At 34.2% G+C, this 23053-nt stretch overlaps 1 protein-coding gene across 1 annotated transcript in view; it reads left to right on the plus strand.

Moving 5' to 3' along the window:
• CDC40 (cell division cycle 40) overlaps positions 1-23053 on the plus strand; it is a 41594-nt gene that overhangs the window by 464 nt on the left and 18077 nt on the right. Inside the window, exons 2-6 of the mRNA XM_033103414.1 lie at positions 8089-8175; positions 14642-14771; positions 20472-20555; positions 21433-21572; positions 22658-22754. Of these exons, the coding sequence (XP_032959305.1) occupies positions 8089-8175; positions 14642-14771; positions 20472-20555; positions 21433-21572; positions 22658-22754 (538 nt within the window). The remainder of the gene's footprint in view (positions 1-8088; positions 8176-14641; positions 14772-20471; positions 20556-21432; positions 21573-22657; positions 22755-23053) is intronic.

Below are 23053 nucleotides of genomic sequence, written 5' to 3' on the forward strand. Positions count from 1 at the left end.
ATTAGGATGTGGCCTGGATAGAGCGTGTGTACTCTCACAACATAAGAAAAGCTAACTCAGGATTTCCCAAACTAGAGTATGCGCCCTCACTTGAAGTGAGTGGTGGCTGGGCTTTGTTTTGTTTTTGAAGTCAGAACTAGATCTTGATCCCAGCTCCACCACTTATGTGAACTTGGCCAAGTTATACAACCTCCTCTGTTTCCTCACCTGTACAATGGAGATTTTTTAAAAGCACCTATCTATATAAGAGGATTATTGTGAAAATGAAGTGAAATGCAAATAAAGCTTATAGCATAGAGCCTGGTATCTACTAAAAGTGCAATGCATGTTAGCTCTTTTGATTATATACCAAGGGTACTAAAAAAATGTATACACACTTTAAGAAAGGAAAAAACTGTTAAAACTGTAATAATACATACCAATAACAAAAGATGAATACAAGTCACGTTTGACTTTTGCAATTACAACAGGTGCTCAGAGTGGTTACCATCAGCATCCAGACGCTTCTGATTACTAGCTAGGTACTGCTTGAGCAACGTTGACCAAAGTGTCCACTTGTATACATTTTTTTGGCACCCCTGGTATGTCCACAGTGAGAAAAGCCCTTGGATTTAAGAACCAGCATGCTGCATGATCCCAACTGAGAAAGGTGATAGAGGGAGAAATTGGGTTATATAGTTGATTTAACAAATATTTCTTTGAACACATGTTATTTACCAGGAACTGTTCTAAGGTCTGAAGACATAGAAACCAACAAGCCAGACATCTTTGCCATCATGATACATACATTCTAGTGGAAGAGGCAGCCAGTGAAATGTGAGCAAATAAAGTGGTTACAAATTGGATTGAGTACTGTGAAGGAAACAAATAGAGTACTGTGATAGAGAATAAGGTGGGAGTATGACTTCGATAAGTTGGTCAGGGAAGTCCTCTCTGAAAAAGCAGCTTTGAAAAAGCGAGAAGCCAGCCGTGTGCAAACGAAGGCATGAGTTTCCAAACAAAGGAGACAGCAACCCTTCAGATAGCAGTTGCCTGTGTTTGAAGAACTGAGGAAAGATTAGTGTCTAGAGCCTAAGGAGAGCACCCACCAACTGATAGTGTAGGCCCCGTAGAACCTAATGGGGGTGATCAGAAGCTCAAGATGTAGTGAGTGGAGGCAGTGTGCAAAAATTCCTGTGTATTTAAGATGTTCCCAAGTCTAGTGTTAATAACTTAAGTCTTTTACCCCTGTTTAATGAGCTACTTGTAAATTTCACGTTTTTACTAATGGACAGCTGGTAAGAATGCTTAGAATCCTCCTATTTTTATAACAAAACAAACTCCCCCAAACTTAAACCCCTTCAGCAACGTCCGGAGTCTTCATTCCTTTCACAGCTCAGCTTTTTGGAGCTCTCCCGCTTCACTACGTGTTTTCCTTAACTCAAAGCAACCTAGTTTTCTTGGGAACACTCTTGGAGTCATAAGACGTCATAAAGCATGTAAAGTATTACTGTCATTATTTCCAATTGTAAACTCCTTGCTAGCTGCACAAACGATTAAATTTCTCTCTCAGAATGGCTCTCAGGCACCTCCATTCCAATGTGCTGAAAAATTAATGCATTTTCTTTTTCTCAAAATCTACTTCACCTGTTTTTCCCATTTTGATTAATGATCCCATCCATTAGTCTAAGCCAAGAATAGAGGGGTCTTCCTTTTCTCTTTCTTCTTCCTCAGCCCCTGAAGCTAGTCATTCATCTGGTTCTAACATTTCTGCTTCATTCATTTCTCTCAAATCAATTCCTTCCTCTTCATTTTCACTGACACAGGCTTCATATCTTCCTTACTTCTCCCAGGAGTCATTCTTGACTTTACTTTCTCTCAACACCGCTACTTTTGGGTAGTGGGTCCTGCCCATTATGGTGCCATGATGTTAATCAAATCTCTTTGCTCTTCTGCTGTCACCTTTTAGTTCAGATTCTTATCATTTCTCTTCGGGACGATGATGATAACCTTCTAACTAGTCTTTCTACCTGCTCTTGTCCCCCAGTTCCATAGCCCACTCTTTCCTTCACAGTGCACTCAGAGTGATCTTTCTAAAATCCAATATTATCATATCACTTCCCTGCCCAAAGACACCATGTTGCCTTTTGGGTAATTTCTCAGTTCCTTGTGTAACATATGATGCTTGCCGTTCTCCCACGCTGAAATCTCTGCAAAGGCTGAAAAGCCTTATTTTCTTTTTTCTTAAGATTTTGCCCAAACTTATCTCTCTGCCTGGAAATTGCTTGCTTCGTGCCTTCCTTCTCCGCCTCCCCAACCAAACTCTGCTGTTCTTCAGTCTCATGCACGTTTCCTCCTCTGTTTACCTTAGCACCTTTTTATACCTCAATTATAGCACTTACCACATTGCTGTAATTTGTTAACCTTTTTCTTTTCCCTGGACTGTTGTGAGGCCCTGGGAACCAGAGATTGTTGCATCTGCTCTCTTTCATGTCTCCAATGCCTATTACAGAAGATTAAGGGAAATATATTTGGTGAGAAAATGAGTGAAAGAGTAGGTAAAAAAGATGATCTTCAGAAAAGCATGTACAGTGAGAATTGATGTATATTGATTGGGTAGGGGTGAGGGGACGTCTCTAGAACTCACTTAGTTCAATCACTTCAAGAAAATCTAGGAGAGGTTACCTTAGGTCCCAGAGGTCCATTGGAAGCAGAGCTGGGGCTAGACCCTCTCAGTGATCTAGGCTCTATGATAATAGAGTAACGGACATTGATCATTGCTAGTTTGTGAACCAATTCCTCCTTATATGCAAAAAAAAACTTACACATAGTAAATGTAATGATAGAAAAGTGACTAAGGGAGGTGTGTAAAGCATGCAGATACATTCATCTGTATTTGACTAATTGTATTGTGACTAATAACAAGAATTTTGGCAGCTCGTGCAATGTTTTTAATCATTTCCTCAAATACAAGGTTTAATTCACAAAGAGGTATATAGCAATTTTAAATTCGTATGAACCTAATGTAAGTTCAAAATATTTAAGCAAAAATTGATAGAACTACAAGGAGAAGTTGACAAATCTACAATCACAGTGGGAGATTTTAATGTATATCTCTCAATAATTGATTTTTAAAAAAGCAAAACATACCAATACTGACACAGAAAATCTAAACAACAAAATTAGCAAACTAAAGGGTATAAAAAAGATAATACTCAATGCATAATATTTTTTTCAAGCACTAATAAAACATTTTTTTTTTTAACTGACCATATACTAGGGTAGGGATTGGCAAACTTCGGTACAGACCAGATAGTAAATATTTTAAGCTGTGCTGGCCACATATAGTCTGTCACATCTCTTTTTCCTCCCTTCTTCCCTCCATCCTCTTTCCCTCTTCTGTCCCTCCCTTCCTCTCTTCCTTCTTTCCTTCCTTCCTTCCACAACCCATTAAAATGTACCGTAAATGATAACTAGTTTATAATAATGATTAATATTTGTGTTCTGCTTTATAGTTTATAAGGTGCTTTCACATCTGTTTACTTATTTGTACAACAGTAAGAAATGTGAAAAGGACTAGAAAGTAAATATTTAGTTTTGTTCTCAAATTTCTTTGAATCAACAGAAGATAAACTTTTAAAACTTATTTGACCCATATGGTGCTCTTCACTTACTGCACTTTAATTTATATGGATAATTAAAACTTTGTAATTTTGCGGTAATTTCAATTGCGTGCCTAATTGTTATTGAACTCCTCATGGGTATTAAAACGAGATTGTGGTGTTGTCCAAGTTTTTCTAATTAAAGGTAAAATTAATAACCCTTTCTTTTCTGGAGGGTTGTTCAACTGGTTCTGTTATGTTAGCAGTAGCCAGAGACTGAGACCTAGTTACTTTTTTATTAGTTGCCACTGTTGCTTATATAAAGAGTAATTCTTTTTAAATTGTACTTTGAATTTAAAACTTGGCATCTCATGGTACTCTGTTCAAGACAATTCAAATTTAGAATACCCTTATTGGAAAGATTTGGTAAACCATATCTTAAAGTGGTTCTAGCAACTGTGTTCTGTAAAATCCATTGGGGGATATGAATGTGTCTAAGCCTCTTGGTATTTTAAGCAGTTTATCACTAGGAGTTGAATATTAAGAGATAAAGCATTTAATTTAGTTTTATGCAGTTTAAGCAATTTGTATATAACCTTTTAACTTTATGGTACTGGGTTTTGTTACTGAGCCCTAGGCAAGATACTCTCTCTGATCAATGAAGATTCTGGTATGCATACTAGGGTAATATCTCTGTCATCTTTTAGGTGGCCCAGCGTTTGAACCCTCTTTCTTACGAGTCTTAATGTCAAGAACATCCCTCCCTGACTTCAGAAGTTGAAAACCCAGATTCTCATTCCCCTAACTACCTTCAGATAAGGCGTAGGACTATAGGTTGGGCTCATCCAGACAAATGCATCCACCTAAATTCTAATCTAAAGCTAATCCACAAAGAAGCAAGGAAATATTTTTAAGTGGCAGTGGCGGCCAACATTATTTAGTTTCTAATACTGGTCGTTTCAACAGCAGCATCCAGTGGCAGCAGCCATAGCAGTTCAGCAGTGGTTTTCAGGAACGGTGAACGGTTGTCCTCACTGCACTGTTCTGTGATATGATTGATTCAGAGTTGTGATTCCATCTGGGTACTCACCCTTTATTTCTGCCTATCTCCCTAAGCTGATCCTCCACCCTTCTTGGCAATGGTAGGAGAAACTCAGAAGGATTGGATACTGTTTAATCAGCCCATGAGGGGTTCAGTTGCTTGCAACTAAGAACCCTGACTGATACTCTGTCAGCTGTTTTCTTGTTTGTTGTTAATTGGGTTTCTGTAACATAGTTCATTGTGGTTACTTTAAATTCTTTCTCTTCTCATTTATTCTATTAGTACTTTGGGTAAGTGACTTAATCTTGCTAATACCTCACAGAAGTATCGTAAGGATTATATGAAATAACATGTTTATCCTGGTCCCGGCACTAATGCTGTTAAGTACTTTTTTTTGATAGTATTTGCCCTCTTCTAACAAACTGTATATAATTCACTTATTTGTTGTATTAGTTATTGTCTGTCTCCCCCACTAGAATATAAGCTCCACAAGGGCAGGGATCTTTGTGTGTGTCTGTAGGCCTAGAACCAGTGCCTGGCACATAGTAGGCACACAATCAGTATTTATTGACTGAACAAATGAATCTGTAGTTACCACACTTGCTTTGTGAAGCTGACTGTGCCCCTAACTACACCAAAAAAAGAAAATGATCAGTTCTAAGTGTAATCCCAACATCTCCCACAGGTCGATCACCCATCACCTGGTCTTGTCTTTGCCATCTTTATTTCATCTCACAGAAGAGCTCTTTCTCTTTTCAAAGGCTCATCTTCCAACTGTGTCCAGGGTTCTCCCCTCCCCTCTCTTCCGGGATAACCATACCTTTGATTATGCCGTCCTTTTCACGTGTTTCTCCCTACTAGTTCCTTTTCTTTAGCTTATGATGATTGACTAAATCTTGGACCTCGTCTTTTCTTACGGAGGGGAAAAAAAACAAACTTAATTTCACCCTGAAAATCCTTCAGTCTGGCACCACATCTCTTCTTCTCTTCTTTATCACCAAATATCTTGAAAGATATCTTAAAAATTTCAAATATCTTAAAAATTATTACTTTCTTGTTTTCCTAAATCCTTAGTTATACCTCTGTCCCTTGCAACTGGCTTCCCATACTCCACCCCACAACCAAAATTGTTGTGGCAAAGATTTTTTGTGACATAATTATCAAATTCAGTGATTTTGGTCAGCCTGCATTCTATTTAATTTCTCTATGGATTTGATTTTTCTGCAATTTAACAAATGTTTGTTGAACATGTGCTGAGTGCCCTGCATTCTGCTAGGCAGTGAAGATATAAAATGTAAGTAAAGGTCATGTGCAACAAATAATATAACATCCCCAGTGCTGTAAGGCGTTATGTAAAACATTTCTGAGGACTATGGATAAAAAAACAGTTTGCCTGAGCCAGGAGGGGGAAAGGTATCAGGGGAAGTAAGAAGATGACATATTATCAGATAATAAAGGGAAATGCGTAAGGAACAAAGATAATAACATTGCCAGCAGCACAGAAGGCATGAAAATGCTTGATAGTTTTAAAAATCAGCAATTAGTCTAATATGGCAAAAGTGGAGATACAGCAAACCAGATAAGAAGGTATTATAACCAACCACGCAAGATATGTTGACACGCTGAACTAGGATAGTGGTGACCCGGATGGAGAGAAGGGAGGGCGGGAGTGGAATCGCTGGAAAAAATAGTTCAGAGGTAGAATCAGTAAGACTCGGTGCCTGATTTGTTAGTGAGTGAAGTCGTAGAGTCATGGAGAATGATACCTTCTGTGGACATAGCAAAGAGTCACACGGTGGAACATCCATCCATTAATAAAATTCAGTGGGCAGTTAGATGTAGGGATCCAGAGGCCTGGAGTGTGGTCAAGGCTGCAGATAAAAATTTGGGGTGGAAATAGAAGTCATGATGAACTAAGGTAAAGATACGAACAATTTTGAAACTAGTCAGGAAGGAAGTTTAAGGGAGTCATACTTGAAGAACTCTTATCTTTGAGAAATAGAGAAGTTGCCTGCTTTGTGAAGGGTGTTTTAAAAGACGTAAAATTTTGGAACAATAACTGTGTGCCTCTCGTATTATTTTTGTTGTCAGTTTTCTAATCTTGGGTCATTAGCTGGTCTAACTCTACCAGATCATTTGTCAATGGCATTGTTTCTTCAACATCATGATATCCCACCTGCTTTGCAAAATTTACAATAGTACTTTGCATTGTGTTGACAGATGTATCCTACTATCAACAAGAGGCCAACAGAATAAAGATGGTGATATGATAGGGATAGTTCTAGCAATTGAGGACACCTTTGTGCATACAAAATCCAACTTGCGTAGCTTATATTTTAGTGGAGGGAGGTAGACAATAAATATGTATGTCAGATGATGATAAATACTCGTATAATGGAGGTAATCAAAGGAAGGTAAGGAGAGAGTTGGAAAAATGAGCAGAGACCTGAAAGAAGAACGGTTCTGTGGCTATTCAGGAAAAGAACGTTCCAAGAAGAGGGAACAGTAAGTCCCGAGTCCTGAGGCAGGAATGTCCTTTGGTGAAATGCAGTGAGCCAGTGAGGCTGGAGTGAAGTGAGCACAGACACAGGGCTCGATGAAGACAGAAGCCGGGGAGAGCGGACGGGGAGGACGGGCAGATCGTGGAGGGTAAATTCTCAAGCAGTTAAATTCAAATACCTCATTTTATAACAGCGCTTTTGTGATTCCAGTTTTACTGAAACATAATTCAGAGATCATGTGTAACTTCCTTATAAATTTCAAACTATAACTTGAATGCCTTCATTGAATTGAAGATATTTATAACATGTTAAATGTGGAAATTAAACCTGTATGAAAACATGTTTTGTACAGGAGACAAAAAATGCCCTAGGGAACACCATACTTTCTTAGAACTGGTAATGAGTCTTGTGAGCCATTGTTAGGCCTTTACGCTGAGTGGAGAAGCTACGGGAAGGTGTAGCGCAAAGGAGTAACACAATCTGACGAATATTTTAAGAGTCACACTGGCTCCTGTGTGGAGTGAGGCTGTAGAAGCCGGGGCCCTGCCACTTGCTTTTCCTCTGCAGTCCCTAAGCAGTGTCATGGGGTATACATCTAATAAGGTTTGCTGAATAAAGAAAGCGTGCTTCTCCTGAATTTGGAACCAGATTAGGTCTTTTGAGTTAAGAAAAAAGAGGAGCTGGACTCTCTTAATTTAAGCCTTTGAGTAATGTTAACTTATTTAGAAATTTTAAATTTGTTCAGATGGGATACAGTCAGTATTTTGAAAGGAAAAAATTGTTGTGTGTTCTAATCTATCTATATACATTACTTTTCTTAGTCTTTGATTATTAGAATTATTAATTATGGCACTAATGTAATAACCATAAAGTTGGTGTTAACGTGGCTAGTGTGACCTTAATGTAATTTTAAAATAAAACAGTTACTTGTCAGATCTTTAATGTTCATTTGGTTTTCTTTTAGGAAGATTTGGAGACTGGCGTTCACCTTGACCCTGCTGTCAAAGAGGTTCAGTATAACCCTACCTATGAGACAATGTTTGCTCCTGAGGTGAGAAAACATACTATATTTAAGATGCTACCTTTTGCTCAAGTCTTTAAATTACACATAGGGAGGTAAACGGTGAATTGTTCAGTTTTCTTATGAAACTATACTATTTAAACTTTTAGAAAATATATCCTATTATGTATCAACTGTATCTCAATTTAGAAAGAAAAAGAAAACATGTCCTTTTATTCTCCAAAAGTTTAAATAGTGTGTATGCTTTTGTGCGAATACTTTTTAAAATCCACTGATTTTTATCTACCAACATACCACTTAGCCTGATAGCACAGAACTATGTCTTTTGAAAAAGGAAATCTCAAAATATCTGATTCTGAGATGTGAACTTAGGTAACATCTTCCTCTCAGTATTGATGAGAGTATTACAAATTAACCATAAGGGAAAAAGAATTTGGTGTGTTAACATCATCAATGCCCAGTATATTACAAAACATCTAGCTACAAATGCTGCTGTGCTAAACCCTAAAAAGAGGGGCCAGACTGACAGAGTCACTGCCGGGAAGTAGTCACCGTGTTTACTGCCTGCTCTGAGTAAGACATCTGATGGATTCTTTTTTCCACATGATGGTAATGATAAATGGTGATGAAAGCATGAAAGAAGGTGAGGAATGGGGGGAAAAAACGCATTAACAGTGAAAATTGTCCATTCAGGAACATTTGTAGAAAAGATTAAATTTCTAGATATTTTGCCTTTTCAAAAGCAAAAAGAATGCTTGATTGACAAAATAGAAATATCAGAAATGGTCAACTATAAAACAAAAAAAGGCCTTCAGTAGCTGGATCTTTAAGAAGCACTTTAAAGATGGAGGTAAGGAACCAAATCTTACTGCATCTTGGTGGAGAAAGAGGTACTTTTTAATCTTTTTTATTTCTTAGTGTATAGTCATTGGGTTTTGTCTTGTTTTTTGTTTTTTTTTTTTGGTTTTTTTTGATAAAGCAGAGTCATAAAGCTGTTTCACATAATTTGCCTGCTTAGATTTCTGTAGTCACTTAAAATGTGGCAATTGAAATGTGTATCACAGCCAACGATGTCCGTGCTAGTATTTAGTATTTAGACAGTGCCCTAGCCATTCTCTACGTGTAAGCAAAAATCTCATTCTTATGCTCTGAAATGTGGTACATTTTACATTTTATTCCATTATTTCTTAAACCCTTCTATTCTGTTGAACTACAGGAAGCCCTGTATTCTTTGGCACCATTTTAGCCAGCACATTGAAGAGAGGTTACGTATTACATATACGCTTTATGATTTTTTTAAATGAAAAGTACTTCAATGAAATAAGGCCACTGAATTCAGAAAATGAGAAGATTTGGAAGTAATGTGGTGTATAACATTCCTATGTCAGTGTATGTGTTTTCTATAAAGCTTGTTTTTCTTAAATTTTTAGATCCTATGTGTAACTAATAATATTATGTGATTAGTTTTCAAAAATTCAAGAAAATTTAAAAGGTCAAGATTTTTTTGTGGTGATATGACAAGGCAGTAGGCCTGTTCTCTTTGTGGGATTATCAATCCTTTAAAATTCTAGGCTTTTTTCTCATGTTAGGAAGCCTCACATTAAATATACACTTTAGTTTATGTTAGAAACACCTCAATGCTTATCAACAATTTTAAGAAAAGAATGATGAGACTGAAAAGTGAAAAATTACAATTTTTCCTGGTTGCCAAATGAATTGTCTGTGACATAACAGATTGTTAACTTTGAATTTTATGGCTAGGGTCTGTATAACTTGGCAAAGTCTGGAAGGTGTTAACGAGGAACTTTGCTAGATGAAATTCAACTTCCCATATTTGAGAATCCACTGTTAGAAACTAGATAACCCCTTTCCTCAAGCTAGTGTTTATTAGAGAGGATATGCTAAGTGTATTTTTTAAAAAGAAAGCAGACTATTTTGAATAGTGCTTCTAAAGTACTACTCAGATTTAAGGAGAGATTGCATCTGATTGTAAAGATTAGAAAAAGTCCCATGAAAGAAATGGTATTTGAAGTAAGCAATACAATACAGATTAAGAACCTGAGATTTGGAATTAAAGAGACCTCTTTTTACGTCTTGTGTGACTTTGGATTATCTTAATTTTCTCACAGATAAAATAAAGATAATTTCTACTTTACTGAGTTATATGGATAAATGAGATAATGTATGGTATGCTTAGGAAACTGGCACAGAGTAAGCATTTAATAAATAGTTATTTATATTACTATTATTGGCATTGATGGCTAGGAAAGCTTTTATGAGGAAAGATTCCAGGCAGAAGAGAACCGCATGAGCCAAATCATAAAAGATCTAAAGAACAGGAGTGTTTTAATTGCTATCAGTAGGGGAGAACAGGGACATAAGACTAGAATGATAGTTTATATAGTACTGCACAGCGCTCTGAGGGGGCCACGGTGAAGAGTTTGTCTTGATTTAATAGATGATAAATAGATTTCTAAGATTTTTTAATGAAGTGGCATAATTAAAGCTGAACTTGTGGAAGGGTTCATTTGGTAAGGGTTTGCATGATGGAAAAGAACAGGGATAGAAACTAATGAGATAAAACTACCATTTATTACTTTATGCCAGCTACCATGCTGAGGGATTTATATATTTATGTAACTTACCTCCTTTAGTTTTCACTACAACCCTATGAAGCTTATCCCTATTTTATAGCAAGGAAACCAAGTCTCAGATTATACAACCAGCAAGTGACATACGCAGATTTGCGGATTTGAATCCTGATCACTTAACAATTGCTCTCTAACTGGAAGACCAGTTTGAAGGCCATTATGGGGTTTGCAGGGTATCCCCTATGCCTTTGACTCTGCTAGGTCAGTAAATTAACTGAATTGTCTATTTTATTTTATAAAATACTGCTTCTCCCTTACATGGACTTTTCCTAAAGGATCTACCTAGTTATCTAGATAAGCTTTCTCAAATTTATAGATAGAACTTGAAGACAGTAGCCATTGTTTTAGTCTAATCATTTTCTTCATTTCACTCAATCCTTCTTTTATCTACTTAGAGAAAAGTGTATTTATTAGCTTCTTTAGACTCATATTAAACCCATAAGCTTCAGGGAAATTTTCAGATTTAAAATAATAGTACTTTTAGGAACAGAAAAAATGTGAAATTTAATAAGAGAAAAAATGACAGTTACTGTTAAAAATCTGGCTGTGTGGGTGCCTATAAACGTTAGAATTTACTTTAAAAATCATATTGCTCAGCTCTTATATTTTATAGATGAGGGAGCTAAAGCCCAAGCTTATAGAACCAGCCCTAATATATTCTTATACTAATAATACTTAAATTGTGCTTATGGTTTACAAGATTGAGGTATTCCACCAGTAAAATTGCATTGTGGTGATCTTTTCTAAATTTGTAGAAAACAGTTAATCAACAGACTCTTCTCACCTTAAAAGTTGTTTATGAATATTTTAAACATTGATGACTGCAATAAAAATTAATGAAAAATTTACCAACAATCTTAAGTGTGATTATTAGTTCAATTAACTTGGGTTTTATTTTTCTATGAGAACTTACGATTATAATTTCATATACTCATCAGTTTTCACTAGTATAAATTTTCTTAATTCCTGTAACGCTGTGATATACTGCTAAGACATTGGTCCTCAAATATTCTACCTACTGAAGAATTTAGAGAATCACTGCCTTATAATATGCAGATCTCTTAGATTTATCAACCAGTGCCTTCACAAATTAAAAATACTTTTCTCCCAACTCTAATACAATCTTTACTTCACTCAAGTGGAAGATTTAAAGATACCTCTCCCAGAAAAATCATGTATTCTTTTGGGTGTAGTGATTTGAATTAATACTTAAATGTGTATATTTTTATGTGAAAGATTACAATTGTAATTGACTACAGTGTACTTTAATGTTGTCTTAGCTAAAAACTGTTAAATGCTCTACCTAATTAACTTGAATATGTATTTTTTAATCATTTGAATACAAATTTATACTTGAACTTAGTTAACTACCAGAAGTTGAAAAGAGTATTTAGAAATTAGTTTTGTGTGTTTTTTATATGCTTTGTTTTGTTTTTAATGGTTATCCCAGAATTAAAAGAGGTGCATATTCACAGAGACCAGAAACATCTGGGAGACACTTTTTGAGCAACTGGGAAGAGCTGAATCCTACTAAATCACATTCTCTGCCTTTGTCTGTTGACATTTCATAATGTCTTTAAGGTCAGCTTCGATAACTGCCAGTAAGCAGGCGGTTAGGTGAGCCAGACATACAGATGGGTCCTCCCCCAGGCAGCTTCCTATATCATTAGAAGATTTTTTTCTGTTGTCTCAGCTTAAATATCTATACAACATAAGCATATTTAAATTTTTAGACTGAGTTAGGAATAGCAACACATGTGACATATACTTAACTGTAATATATGGATCTGTATTTATACAGAAATCAAAGTTCTTTAACACTGAGAATTTTTCTTTAAAAGATGGAGCCAGTTTGATATGTGTGGCCTATTGGAGAATTGTTCTCTTTTTGTAAAATCTTAATAAGACGAGACTATGGAGATTGTGTTTTCCTTTTTTAAATTGGAAATTAAAAGCACAATTGGTAATTTATTAGATATGATAGGAGTAACAATGAGAACAATGGGGATTCTTAGAATTTTGGATATTTTTTTTTCTCCCCAGAAATAATCACATGCTGCTTTGCAGATGGTAGCTGACTATATAGCAGGCAGAGCATCTAGGAAACTTTTACATCATTTTATTATCTTTAATTTTATAGATGTTTCTTGTTTTGTAATAAATTTGATGACTGAATGAAGTTAACTGTAAATTCCAACATTCAGCAAACTAGATTTTTTCCCCTTTGTTTCCACCCATCAGCAAAGGAAGAACTAATATGGGCTGCAAAGTCTTGTACTATCCTTTATTATAATTTAGAATAAATAGTAATAAAAGCCTTATCTATAAATCAGATTTTTTAAGATTGAATCATTTAAAACATTGAATCATTTAAAACATAAAAATGGAAGCTCTCAAAAAAAAAAGAAATTTTGTAATTTATTTTCTTCTAAAGCAGAAAAAACTTTAAGGCAAATCTAACATAATTTAAATTCAGATTTTAGTGCATAATATAATGTAGATATTTAGAAATGGCAACATTCTGGTTAAGAGAAGATCAATAATTTATATTTAGGCTCTGGAAACCTATCACAGAAAAAGGTGGTTTCTAATGATAGGGACCTAAGATGCTCTAATGTCAAAATGTTTCATCATGACAACAGACCTTCCGGAGTTCAAATAAAAATATTTGGTCTAATTCCACTATTTCCAAAGTGAGAAGTTCATTTTATTTTAAAACAAAAAAGAAAGGAGTTGGATTTTCCCAATACTTTTAATAATAGCATTAAGTTAATAGCACTTGACATAATATATTCTAGGTGCTTTTTTACCCAATTTTTTTAAAAGTTAGAGTCTATGGTTGTATGTTTAAGGAATATTATGTAATAGAATACTAGATTAGGATTTATTCTAGCCTTGATTCTACAAGTTAATAAAACTATTGACTCTAAGGCAGGTGAAACACCTCATCTTCGGCTTTTTTCTTCATTTCTAACACATGAAAGAAAATAAATACCTCTCTAACTTTCCAGGATTTTTGTACAAATGAAATAACATTTGGAAAGCCATTCTAGAAGCTCAAAGCATAGTAAACAATAGATAATAATGGTGTTATTTTGTGTAAGACTTACAGTGTGACATTTCAGAGTGGAGAAATTTTATTTACATTTATAATGTCTTTTCCTACGGACTTTTTCAAGCACTTTACTTTTATTGTCTATTTTACTGTCTTTTGCCCCCAGTAGGATTCTGATTAATCTTTTCTTCAATACTGCTTTCTATATGCCAGGTACTATGGTAAGTATTGAGGATTCTAAGTCTCCAACTTGGAAGAACTCATAATCAAGTAGAGGAAAAATATGTATTTTTTAATTACATCATGGTACCATCATCAATATAAGTCACCCAAAATTCCCCAAATCATTGTTTAGACCAAACTATAGTAAATCTGAATTATCTAGAGCAACACTGCCAAGTAGAGCTTCCTCCCATGATGGCAGTATAGTAGCCAATAACCATAGGTGGCTGGCTATTGAGCTCTTGAAATGTGGTTAATGTGACTGAAGAACTGAATATTTAGATTAACTTAAATTTAAATAACCACCTGTAGACTTGGGTGAGCTATTATACATTCCCCTCCTTTTGTCCTAGGGGCTGACAAGCAGTCCTAATCAGCCATCATCCAATTGTACTGAACTAAGTGAAGTGAGTGTGTTCCCAAATAGGTTAATAGAGCCTAATGATTTAGAGTTGAAAATATATTGTATGTTGTATATTACTCTAGTAATTTTAGCCTTACACACTCAGAATTTTAAGTTTTTCTTCCTTTTTTTCCTTCCTCTCTTTTTTTTCTTATAACACTGCAGTTTGGACCAGAAAATCCCTTTAGGACACAGCAAATGGCTGCCCCTAGAAATATGCTTTCTGGATATGCTGAACCAGCTCATATCAATGATTTTATGTTTGAACAGCAAAGAAGAACTTTTGCCACATATGGTAAGATGATTAGACTTAACAGTTTCAGGTTTGGCTTTGTTAGAAGTGTTTGTGTGTATATGAGATAACCTATTGTATCTTCTAACTTTTTAAATTTATTAATCTGGATTCCTTTAAAAAGGGTAGTGTGTCTTCTTATACACATCTATAAATGTATAAATGGGAAGGTAAATAATTTTTAGCTGTCATTCTAAATTAGCTATGATTTCTGAGTACTTAAAATATTCTGTGGTCTTAAGAACAGTATTCTCTCTGTTGTACTTGATAGTGAACAGTTATTACTCAACATCCATTATACGCAGATTGCCATTGAAGTTAGTAAATAACAGGATAGATTCAGAGGTTGCGTTTTTTTTTATCGTAAACACTTGTTGACCTTACTCTGTTTCTTAGATCTTACCACTGAAAAAGTATTCTATTGATCACTGAAGGGCATCAGGAAATAGAATGGCCACAAATTTATTGTGTAAAATAATTATGTCCTATCGATGGCAGGACATAAGAAAATGTATATGCAAGGCTGGGAATCCCTTCTAAAAGAAAATGGTCTTTATTATGCCCTTGTTGAGAGTTCCACAGATCATAGGTCCCTGTCCCTTTTATCAGGTTTGTCCATGTTTGGTAGTGCCTTTCCTTTCTTTTCCTATAATCTATATCTATCTATAGGTTGACAGACACACTGATCATCTGCTTTGAAGAGTTTTTTTGGTAGGGGTGGATGAGCAAAGTAAATGAGAATGTTTTTAATCCCTGTGGTAGTAGTCATCTTCTTTATGAATTAATCACTTGTGCTGATGTTTCTTTCCCAAAAGAATAATTGAAAAAGAAAACTGAATTCTTTTTACAATAGATTTAATAATCATTTTAGACATCAGCAATATTGTCTCTTTTTAAATTTTTTTTGCACTTGGAATTCTGATACCTCCTTTTATTTCTTATGATAGAATTTTTTTAAAGTTCTAAACAAATTTTTCTGTCCTATTTACCATCAACTTCCATTATTGTAAGATAGGACCAAACAATGTTAAGACACAATATTATGTTTTCACTGATGCTTTTTAGTAACAGTTATTTTCATTAAAAAGTATTATAAACAAATTTTAAACATTTAGGAAAGAGAAGAAAAAGTTTACTTACAATCCCACTAAACTAAAATGTCTACTCTCAGCATTGTGGTCTTTATCCCTCCAAGTCTTCTTTCCTATTCATGTTTGTGTTACAGAGCTTAATCTTTCTAAATTGAAATTTTTGCATCTCACTTTTTTATTCAATATTTTATCATAAGCATTTTTCAGTATAGTCTCAAAGCTTAACAGTTTTGAAAGCTATGTAATATCCATTGATTGGTTGTATCATAATTTATATTATTATTCTAATGTTGGAAGGCTACTTTTGTAATGTTTAATGAGCGATGCAAACGGACTCACTGTAAATTACTTTAGAGGTTTAATTATTAACACAATATATTCTTAGAAACTAGTTATAAAACGATTGTCACTTATTAGATCATTATTTCACCTTTGCAAGGTTATAATTGTGTGCAAACGTCACAACTAAGACTACACCTCTATAATCACCTAAAAGACATCACTGAAATAAAATGGTTATAAGTGCATTGTACCCATTACTTGTATAAGGGATCCCATGTAAATATATATGGAGCACATAAAAATCAGTCAACTTTATTACATCATGAATTTATTATATTTTAGCTTATAATAAAACAGATTTAAAGACTTGGCGTGTTTTCTTAGACTTTAGAAGGGCCTTAAGCAATAATTTAGATAGCTTAAATCTCCGATACCTGCCTTCCTTCTTAAATTATCCTACAGAGAATAAGCATTTAAAAGTATTCAGTTGGCTTTAGACCTGGGTTCAGAAATGGACTTTTTTTGTTTTTTTTAATAACTTGTGTTTTTTGCCTCTCCCATTAGGAGGGGGTGCGTTAGAACACAGGTTGAAAGTATTTCATGAATTAAAGACAAAAAAATGAGTGTCGGGCTATAGTATATTAGGCAACCTGGAATAGAGGGAGTGGCCAGTTGCAAAACTAAGAAAATTATGGTCTGTCTCCCTTATAATATTCTTAGAACTGAGAGCAATTTGTTTGAACTTAAATTAATAAACTAGTTAATCAACTTCAGTTTTAGCAGTCTCTCTTTTTTTCACCCCCAAGTATTAAGCAAGTATAGCTTGTTAATTTAAAAGTTTTATAATTTTCTCATAGAAAGTTCTTGTCTAACTTCAGAAAGTGATTCTGTTCAGATAATGAGAAAGAGTTTTCTCTCAACTCAGGTACATGGAATGTCAGGCTCTGAGAACTCTGTGTTACCTTCCCTCATTTGCAAAGTACCGGGGAACAAACCTTCAGTCTTACACTAGTGTTATCTACGAGACATAAAGGAGATGGCACATGAATTCAGTTTATCTAAGTCTCATATTGATCACTATAACTCTGCTGGGATATAAAACAAACATTAATCCTACTTTCCTCCCCCTCCCCATTTTTAAATAGTTGTAGCAATGTTATAATCAAAGTATATTATTTCTGGAAGTTTCTATTGTATACTACATTTAGTGTATCATAGAACCCATCGGTAGACTCCTTATCGGTTAAGATGGTCTCAGTCTCATTTGTTGTATCGTCCCATTTTACTTATACAGTTTTGCTGTTAGCTCCCATTTACGGTATTTCTCTTGACTTCTCAGTCTTTCAGTGGTTTATGTGAATCCTTTTGTCCTGTTTTCCTCCCTTTTCCTCTTAGATTCCTGGCCTGCTTGCTCTCTTGCTGGTCTTACTTGGGGCTTCTCAATGAGATTTCCTCTCTTTGTTCTCCTTTCACCCAGAATTTTTCTCTACACCAGTCTATGGAATAGAATTTAAAGTAAATACCTTTAGTTTCACTATAGTTCCTAGTAACTTAGGAACTAAGTTACTTCAATACTAGAAACTCTTTATTAACCTTTTTAAATAATTTGAGTACTCTGAATGAAGATATCATAATTTATGTAAAACTTCCTTGTATCATTTAGATTTCAAGTTGGTTCCAGTTTTCACTGTTAAAAATGTGATGATGTATATATTAAACGGCAGTAAAATGCTTTTTTTAATATGCTGAATATCTGTGCATAAAACTTTGAGTGCTTTTCATTATTTTCTTAAGATGAATTCCCAGAAGTAGGTCTAAGAATATAAAAGTTTTTAAATCTTTTGTTATGTGTTGTGAAATTGCTTTCCAAAAGAATTCTCCCAACTTCTACTGCCACCACTATGTATGAAAGTCTTATTTCTCCTTACCTAAGACCCATGATTGTTTTTTCCTTTATTTCATAAACAGAATATTATTTATCTTTGTTTTTCCTTTATTTCACAAACAAAATATTATTTATCTTTGTTTAAATTTTATTCTTTTGGATTACTAATGAGGTTGAAGGTTTTTCAACCTATATAAAGGCATACCTCATTTATTGCGCTTCACTTTATTGCGCTTCATAAATGTTGCATTTTTTACAAATTAAAGGCAAGACCCTCCATCAGCAAAAAGATTACAACTCACTTTATTTCGGTGGTCCGGAACCAAAGCTATACTATCTTCAAGGTATGCCTGTATTTGTGACCATTCTTTTGCAAATTGTTTATAATCTCTTCTGATTCACCCATTTGGATATTAGTATTAATAATCTTAAGGATAAAAAAATAAAGTTGATAGCCATTTCAAATAAGACTACAAATGAAGAAAGTAGACATTAACTCCATTAAAAAAATAAAATGGAAAATAAGCTTCAGAAAGATGAGTGAGAATATTTCAGAACTAAAATACAGATGTATGTATTCATTTATTTGAGACTTAGGATGGTAGAAAACGGATTGGACTGAAGTTCTGTAATGTTAGAGTCATTCTTATTCTGTCACTGGCGGACTTCTAGTAAGACGTAGAGCTTAATATTTTAACTTCTCTTATTCATAAAGGAAATAATATTATGCCCTAATTACCTGGGGTGGGAGGCAGTGGTGGTAATGGTGATAGTACCAGTAAAAATTTTACCACTGAGGATGTGGAAAAGGAGATGAAAAAAAGTTCCTTTCCTCAGAAACAAGACTATGGCCAGAAGAGTTTGGGGATTGGTGCTTATACAGTTAACAGGAAGGGCCAGGGATCTCCCTTCCCTCTTCTGCCTCCTACTCCATCCCTCCAAACACGTAATGTAATGCTGTTTATATAGACATAAATCTCCTTCAAGATAGAATTATATTCTAGATACGTTATGGTTGAGATGGGGATTTTTAACTTATGGTATGTTGTCTGAATTTTATATGAGCCTTATATAGTCTCATTTTTAAAAAATATCATTTACAGAACACTGTTCTGTACATCAAGGAGATGAAAGATAAAATAACTCATGGGGTTTGAACCTATGATTTCAGAGATTCTATTCCAAAGATGCTTTTCTGCTGTCAGGCTCTCTTCTCTGGCTAAGCACATGTTTTAAATATTGAAAAACACTATATGCAAATGAGCTAGTAGCCAGGTTGTTGGTTCTAAGCATATCATGAGGGTGAGTTGGGCACTTACATCCTTAGCTTATTTCACAATTATGTTTGATGACAAACTGTTTCTGTTTCCCCAAAGAAGTTCCTTTTAATCTTTAGCTGGAAAATTAAAATGTTAACAGCATCCACTAAGATGTGCCCTTAAAATAGAAAATAGGCCTGTACTTTTATGTATTGGGAGATTGTTCACGTGAGTTGTAGGCCATACACTGATTAACAATCTAGTTCTTTTTGTGAATACCGATTTTACCAAACATTTATCATGTTAGCACCCCCATTTGAGAAAAAACTGATTTAATACAGACTTCCCTTAAGTTTCCATAGACCACTAGAGACCACATTTGTATGTAACTTCATACTCCAGTTGAAGGAGTATATTTATATGCTAGTAGATATCCCTACTTACTTCTATTACCGTGGCAATATAAAGAATGGTTTATAAAGCAGAAATATATTATTTCAAAACTGGAAGGGCAGACTGTCTTTACTGGGAATGGGATTTTCAAAATAACAGCTAGATTTTATGTGATTTTTCTTACCTCATTTTTTTATTAATTACCGTGTTTCCCCGAAAATAAGACCTAGCTGGACCATCAGCTCTAATGCGTCTTTTGGAGCAAAAATTAATATAAGATCCGGTTTTATATTATATTATATGTATACTAAAATAAGACTGGGTCTTATATTAATTTTTGCTCCAAAAGACTCATTAGAGCTGATGGTCCAGCTAGGTCTTATTTTTGGAGAAACACAGTAGTAGTTTATATACTTTGATAAACTAAGCCATGTATTATTTGTCACTGAAAAGAAAAAGAGTTTCTAAACTTCTGAATGTATGGTATACGTATATTTTTAAGCTCTTACAAAATTTAAGACAGCCATGTGATAGCTTGGCCGGAGAGGCTTTTAGTACTATAATGTCAGTATGCTCAAGTCATTAGCATACTTCTTATTCTGCTAAGTCATTCATGGTGTAGCCTGGGATTTGGGTTAATTGTTCTAAAGAGAAACATAGCTCAGGAAAGAAGGATTTGTCCTAAGTTAGAGACTATTTTCAACACCTGGGATGAAAGGGAGTATGTATAGAATTAAAATGAATTGTAAATGGAAAAAAATGGAGTCAGTAATTTGTACTTCTTTCCTTTCAGGTTATGCATTGGACCCTTCATTAGATACTCATCAAATGGCTACTAAGTATATAGGTTCTGTAGAAGAAGCTGAAAAAAATCAAGGTAATTTATTTGAAATGACATATATACCTATAATTACTATTTTGAAAAGTGACTTTAGACAATAGGAAAAAACTAATATTTTATTTAGCCTTGATTTTTTTTTACAAGACAACAGTGATTGTTTGTTTCTTTATTTATTTGTTTTTATAAAAGTTTATTTCAGCCCAAACTGACAACATGCCAGGAAGCAAGATCTCAAATGGTCCCACTAGTGATACAGTTTAGAACAATATAGTTTAGAACTATCAGTTTCACAGCTTGCTTTTGCCACTTATTAGGTGTACAACCTGGTAGGGAAGATAGTTATACTTATTTGGGGGAGTTGTTACAAGTATTTGGCACAGTGCCAACCCTGTAGAAATCATTCAATAAATTATTAATGTGTAGCTATTTTTAGCAATTTATTTCTCAACACTAATGTAAAGCTACATTTTAACAGCAGAAAAATTTCCTTGTTCATGTCTGTGGAGATTGTCTTTCAAGGTTTGCTTGGAAGGCTGAGTTTTTGAATATGTGTTTCAAAATACATGTTTGTGTTCATACTCATTTTGTGTTTATTATTATTAGGCACAGTATCATCTAAATGCTAACTTGTCACAAATCTCATTGGCCTATTGGGTTTTTTCTTTACATGGATTAGAATTTGCAAAATATAATAGTGGTGGAAAACTTCTTTGTCTAGAAGGTTGAATTCCTTTTTGTATAACATGAGTTGTATCTGGCATAGTCATACAGATTTTATTTTGTATTTTTAAGTAAATCTTTAGTCACATGAGCAATCACCCTTTTTAACCATATAAAGTAAAATTATATGTATGCTGCTATTTCATTAGATAAAGATCCGTGTCTGTGATGTCTTTTTTTTTTTTTAATACAGGTTTAACTGTGTTTGAAACTGGTCAAAAGAAAATAGAAAAGAGGAAAAAGTTCAAAGAAAATGATGCATCTAATATTGATGGTTTCTTGGGACCTTGGGCAAAATATGTGGATGAAAAAGATGTGGCCAAACCTTCAGAAGTAAGCTTTGATGTCTTTCATTGTCAGTTCAGATGTATGCTATATCTTTATGAAAGATATCTATATTAATAAACTTGAGATTTCCTTAGAGAACCAAATGACTCATCAAAATTTCTCTGCCTTGATTAATTGAGAAAATAGTTTCTTTGTTTTCCTTTGGAATATTTTTACTTATATTTATTTCTGATTTATTTTCTTCCATACTTTCTCATTACAGTTCAATATTGAACAATTTTTCATAAAAGACTGCCATGGTAGCTGATCTTCCAATATCAGATGTTCAGATAGTAACTAAAGAATCAGCCTTACTATGATTGTAGAAATGATATAGGTTTTATTTATTTATTTATTTAAAATTTTTAAAGTAATATATCTATAATGTGTTTTTTTTTTTTAATTATACTATGAAGTGTATAAAGTAAGACTATAGACCCCTACCCTGATCCTCCCTACCTCTTAATCCTACTGTTTCATGAGCCAATCACTGTTCCAGATCTTCAGGATACAATAATGGACTAGATCAAGAGAATTCTATCCTCATGAAGCTTATATTATAGCTATATCTTACATCCATATATCTCAATAATATATATGCTGCTATTTAGACATCAGCTGTTGACTTATTCATTATTACAAAAATCGCTACTATCCCACCTCCCTTCCATTCCTCCTCCTATAAAAGTTGTTCACAAATCTATTGTCATTGCTTATATCCTTATGACTCTGTAAAAGCTATTTACTGAAGAACAGCATTGTGTACTGAAACTCAGTTTCCTTCTGGTACTAGATTTTCTAATTGCTTTGTCCTTTCACTTGTGTAATAAGCATAATATGTTAAATATATTTCTCGATGTTTCAGAGGATGGTTTTGTATAAAAGGAGTTTAAAAGTATTAACTAGTACCCATTATGTGTTTATTATTATTTTGTAATCTGTTGAAGCATTGAGAACGTTATCCTGGGAGACGTACTTGAAGCTATTGCTTCACCAAAAAGTGGACCTCATTTATAAAGTGTTTAGAACCAACTTGGCCATGATGGGGTTCTAGAGCATGCATTTTAAAATTCACGCCTTACTTTCCTTAGGAGGAACAAAAAGAATTAGATGAAATCACAGCAAAGAGGCAGAAAAAAGGCAAACAGGAAGAAGAGAAACCTGGGGAGGAAAAGACAATCTTACATGGTAATATATTTTTTATGATTCTTCATTTTTATGATAAACTTAAAGATATTTACTCTGTTTTCTGTTCATATAATATTGATTACCCTTATTAATCAGCTACTACGATTAATTATATTAAGAATCGTATTGGACAATTTGCATCTCTAAGAAATTACAACAAACTCTTCCATGTTCTAATAAGGGAGAAAAAATAGCATGATTAATAATAACCACAGATAATTTTTTTGGTGTTGATGAATTTTTAAAAATGATAAAAAAGAAATCTGAATGTTCGACGTGCTATTTCCTAAGACAGATTT

This window comes from Rhinolophus ferrumequinum, chromosome 3 (genome assembly GCF_004115265.2).
Source record: "Rhinolophus ferrumequinum isolate MPI-CBG mRhiFer1 chromosome 3, mRhiFer1_v1.p, whole genome shotgun sequence".
Classification (NCBI taxonomy): Eukaryota; Metazoa; Chordata; class Mammalia; order Chiroptera; family Rhinolophidae; genus Rhinolophus; species Rhinolophus ferrumequinum.